General features: G+C 41.2%; 1 protein-coding gene across 1 annotated transcript; it reads right to left on the bottom strand.

The window, feature by feature from the left end:
* Nucleotides 1-550: 550 nt before the first annotated feature.
* LOC108668521 (facilitated trehalose transporter Tret1-like) lies at nt 551-2,516 on the bottom strand. Its single transcript, XM_018155755.2, has 3 exons — nt 2,240-2,516; nt 1,923-2,051; nt 551-804 (listed from the first exon to the last, which is right to left on the bottom strand). Exons 1-3 carry the CDS (start codon nt 2,514-2,516, stop codon nt 551-553), a joined length of 660 nt encoding a protein of 219 aa, XP_018011244.2.
* Between the last annotated feature and the right edge of the window lie 1,770 nt (nt 2,517-4,286).

The raw sequence follows: 4,286 nt of genomic DNA on the forward strand, positions 1-4,286 counted from the left end.
TCTGTCTGTCTGTCTGCTACCTGTCCAAGCGATCTGAAATTTTGCACACTTGCGTAAAGTTGGAGACAATGCATGAATCAATTGAGAGAATAAATAATTTTATAAATTAAAAATTTTTTTTCGTTATTAAAAAAATGTAAAAATAATTTCGGCTGCTACAAATCTTGTAATCCATATATGACACACTTTGACCTGTCCAATCGATCTGAATTTTTGCACAATTGCACAAAGTCAGAGACAATGCTTAAATCAGTTGACAGAATAAATAATTTTGATAATTTACAAAATTTTGACATCTTAAAAAAATTGTGAAAAATAATTTTTTTTAATATTTGAAAATAAAATTAGAAATTCATTTTACATGTGTAACATCCAAGATACTGGATTGTTCAGAAGTATTGTCTTTAAAAAGTAATTTTTAAACGCATCTTATTTAAATTACCTTGACTTTGAAGTTCCTAAGTTTAATGACGGAAGTGGGGAGAGATTTTGCTCAATAACTCATCCTCTCAGAAGAAATGAATTTTATCTCTCATGTGCTTTATATCGCTTATGAACTATGGACTTGACAAAAAAGTAACAAATTTACAACAGGACCTCTGAAATGCTGCAGAGCCGCTCTAGCTTCAGTCTCTCTGCCCTTCAAGAGAAGGTAAGCCGGCGACTCCTTGCAGCAGTAGATGAGTACGGCGTACAGCAGAGTCGGGCAGGTGCAGATCAGCGCCAAACGCTGCCACGTCGTGAACGCCCCCACCAAAATGCTCAGCAAGATACCCATGGCCAGGGCGAGTTCGTAGAAACTTCCTGAGCATCGAACAAGGTGGCTGGTTGGGTGGTTGAGTTCGCAAAGACGGGAGCAGAGAGTTGTGCGTTCGAGTCTCAAATAAATTGTGAAAATTCTGGTCAATAACAGTCGGCGTTGTGATCTGGTGGTCATGAACAGTAAGATTGTAGCATCAAGTTTCGAGTTAGAGAGAGTTTTGGGTTCGATCAAAGAGTGGTGGATTCGAGCCTTACTGTGAAAATAAAAAATTCTGGTCGATTGGGACGGGGTGATCAGAATTCTAATAAATGTAGGATTGTATCAGTGAGTTGTAGGTTAGAACCTCTGCTAAACTTGCGACCCGATTTTTCTAAGCTGTGTTATAGCAGCATGTCATAGTTTTTCACGCCATCCCAACAATATGTTTCGCTTTTTATTTTCTTTACCCAGAGAAATAAGTGAACCTTTGTCCGAACAGTGATGTATTTTTTACCCTTGCTCAGGTCATCCCTAGCCAGTTAGGCCCGGCTAATGGATTTATCAGTGTTATATATCCGCTCTCAGCTCTTGCTGTGGTAAGATAGCGCATCACCCTTTGTCCACAAGACCCCTTATTTTTCGGAGCAAGCAGACACGACAGAAGTTAACAGGGTGGAATTATATTATACTTTGACAAAAGGAGATTCTATAACTTACCTGATTTAAATACATTCTTATTATGGGTCTAATCCTGATTTAAATGCCAAAGGAAAGCACTAAATCAATTTTCACGTAGTACAATCAAGGTGTAACGCGTATAAGTTTCTAACATACTGTAATTTGCCAGAGGGTGTTGTCAGAGAAAATTCGTTGCATCCATTTAGTTTCCCGTTGGGAAAAACATATTGCATTCACATTCATTTATTTGCGTATATATACAACGTCCACACTACATTGACAATAAAAACATGAACAAACTTCATCGTATTTTATCAACTTAAAAAATTCCTAAATAACAGTCCAATAAAATGCCTAATAGTTGTGAAAATCCATTCAGATTTAACAGCTAAACCAAAATACTAAATTCCAAGGTGCATACCGACGTTTCTGAACCCTTATCAAAGAATACTACACTGCAGAAATATACAAAAACATTATTAATTAAAAAAGTTCCACCTACCAAGCCTTCCTCTGATGTCTCTGGAAGCAATTTCACCAATGTAGGCGCAGCCAGCCGCTGAGCTCAAGCCGATAAACAATCCTGTCATTCCCCTGCCCAGCGCCAGCATGGGTACGTTGGTCCCTAGACCTGGAAAATAAGACAATATCAGCGGCGAAATTTAGAAGTTGGTTCCAATAAGCTGGAGGAGCTAGTAGTGGTTAGTCTTTGAGTTAATTAGTGAAATCATAAATCAGTTTGTATTTTATAATTACAAGAGTTTCAAGCAGAAATAAAAAATAGTATTTTTAAATATTTTAAGTGAAATTTATAGTGACCTGTCAAGAGCCAGCCCACCAGGGACGGCACTGCGGAAGCCAGCAACGCCCCTCTCCGTCCCGCGGCGTCCATGAGGGTGCCGCCCCCCAGTCCCCCTACCAGCGCCCCCATGGCGTATGCTGACATGAACCACGACAGCTCCTCGCTGTCCATCACCACGACAGCCCGTGCTAGCGCTTGCTGGTTGTCCATCACCATGGGGGACCGTGCTGATGTTGGCTGGCTGTCCATCACCATGGGTGACCGTGCTGATGTTGGCTGGCTGTCCATCACCATGAGGGACCATGCTAACTTTTGCGTAATGATGTCAACATCAGGAATGATTGTTGTTACGTTGCTATCAGTGTCGTTACAAGTCGTAAAGTAATGGTAAGTGCTGGTGTCATCATGGTTGCCACTGCCGGATGTGTCGATGGTGTCCGCGGTAAGATTTAATGTCGAGTTTTGAAGACTAAACGTTGTTCGATTATCAGTAAACTTGGCGAATTCCTGGGCAGCTCGTAGCTGAAAAGAAGCAGGAGCGTTGAAACCAATCACAGCGCCAAACGCAATCGCACTCACCGACACTGCGAGCGAACAGAAAATATATGTTACCGATAGTGATCAATCCCTTCACAACTTCTTTAATTATATTTTATAACTCTCCAATGATGCCGACTTAATTAAAAAGATTGACCCTACATCCTAACTAAATTTGGATGCTAATCCGACTCTGCAATAGGTGCCGCCGAAGCTGGAGACAGCACAAAAATCAGCTGCTCAATATTTACTGGCTGGGCAGAAGCACAATAAGAACAACAGTTAATTAAGCAACTTGAAATCTCGGTATGACTCTGCTCGGCCAGCCCTACTCATACTCTCGGGCGACCATAAAGTCGGAAATGACATTTTGACCAGAAGCTGATTTCGATCGGGTGGCCAAGCAGACCCAGAATAACTCAAGTTGAGTGAAGCGATTCCTAAGCAGCTGCCTATAGGCGCCACCTGATTTATGTTAGGGTAGTTACGAAATTGATATTGTTAGGGTTGGTTACAAAATTCAAGTCAAATCAAAATGAAACTAGTCAACACACTCGATTCAATGACGGCCATCTAAGTGAGGCTGGCGATGCAGCCAACACATTTTCATGGAAGCCGAGTTTTTCATTACGAAAGAAGTGTCTTCAGAATTGAATTATACATTTAATAGAATTATAGTTGAAATTTTTTGGTAAATATTCACCGAAGACATACAGATTCACGCACCTAATGCTTAATTACGTCATGTCTTTTTGAGACTTGACTTCAGCATAGCCAACGTGGGAGGGTTTGAATTCATATTTAGAATTTTCCAGTGAACGTTTTTGTACATGAGTAGTTGAACATATATATCATTTTTATGAGCAGTCAGGAACAATGTTATCGATAAAAAGCGGAAAAACTGATTTTAATAACTTATACGCAGGAAACGAATTAGAATATGAATGGAGAGTCGAATGGTGAGTTGAAATACGGCGAGTCGCGGTTGAGCTGTCATTAGGCGGATGTGCGTGTTGCGCGGGCTCAAAACTAGCCTTTGCACTATGCCGGCTTAGCTCTGTTCGTGCATTTTGGGCTGAAGTCTTTCAGTAAAAAGACTTTAATGAAGTCAGTGATAGAAAATGTGAATAAAGGGTGGAAGTGAATATAAAGTGTTTCCCTGTTTTTTTCCTGAGAAGAAACGCGGGTAAGCTTGTGAGAGGGCAATGCTGTACGGTTGGCTTTCGGTTGGGCCTGAATTTCTTGAGCAGGCTCTGTCAATTTTATTCTGCCCCGCCGTCCACCTTTACCATATCCCTTCTCCTCGCTACCCGCCTGTCACGTCGGGCCCTTAATTTCCCTAACCCACACCTGTCTTTCCCTCGCCAGCTACAGCTGTTACCTCAGCTGTCCCGACAGTGTCGAAATTTTCGAGGGAACTTTACTATATTCCGTCCTTTTCTCCGTTCAAGAGCTGAACTCCGTGCATTGTATAATGGCTGGACAGAAAATAAAAAAAAATAATCGAGAAGCCCTATACGGCCTCTG

Source organism: Hyalella azteca, unplaced genomic scaffold (assembly GCF_000764305.2).
Source record: "Hyalella azteca isolate HAZT.00-mixed unplaced genomic scaffold, Hazt_2.0.2 contig11079, whole genome shotgun sequence".
Classification (NCBI taxonomy): domain Eukaryota; kingdom Metazoa; phylum Arthropoda; class Malacostraca; order Amphipoda; family Hyalellidae; genus Hyalella; species Hyalella azteca.

What these genes read in the sequence shown, in the direction of transcription:
- LOC108668521 (XM_018155755.2), bottom strand. Translation starts at nt 2,516, where the DNA reads ATGGTGATGGACAGCCAGCCAACATCAGCACGGTCACCCATGGTGATG. An exon ending in GGTGGGCTGGCTCTTGACAG is followed by an intron (nt 2,052 to 2,239) that starts GTCACTATAAAT and finishes CTTATTTTCCAG; the next exon opens with GTCTAGGGACCAACGTACCC. An exon ending in AGACATCAGAGGAAGGCTTG is followed by an intron (nt 805 to 1,922) that starts GTAGGTGGAACT and finishes TTCGATGCTCAG; the next exon opens with GAAGTTTCTACGAACTCGCC.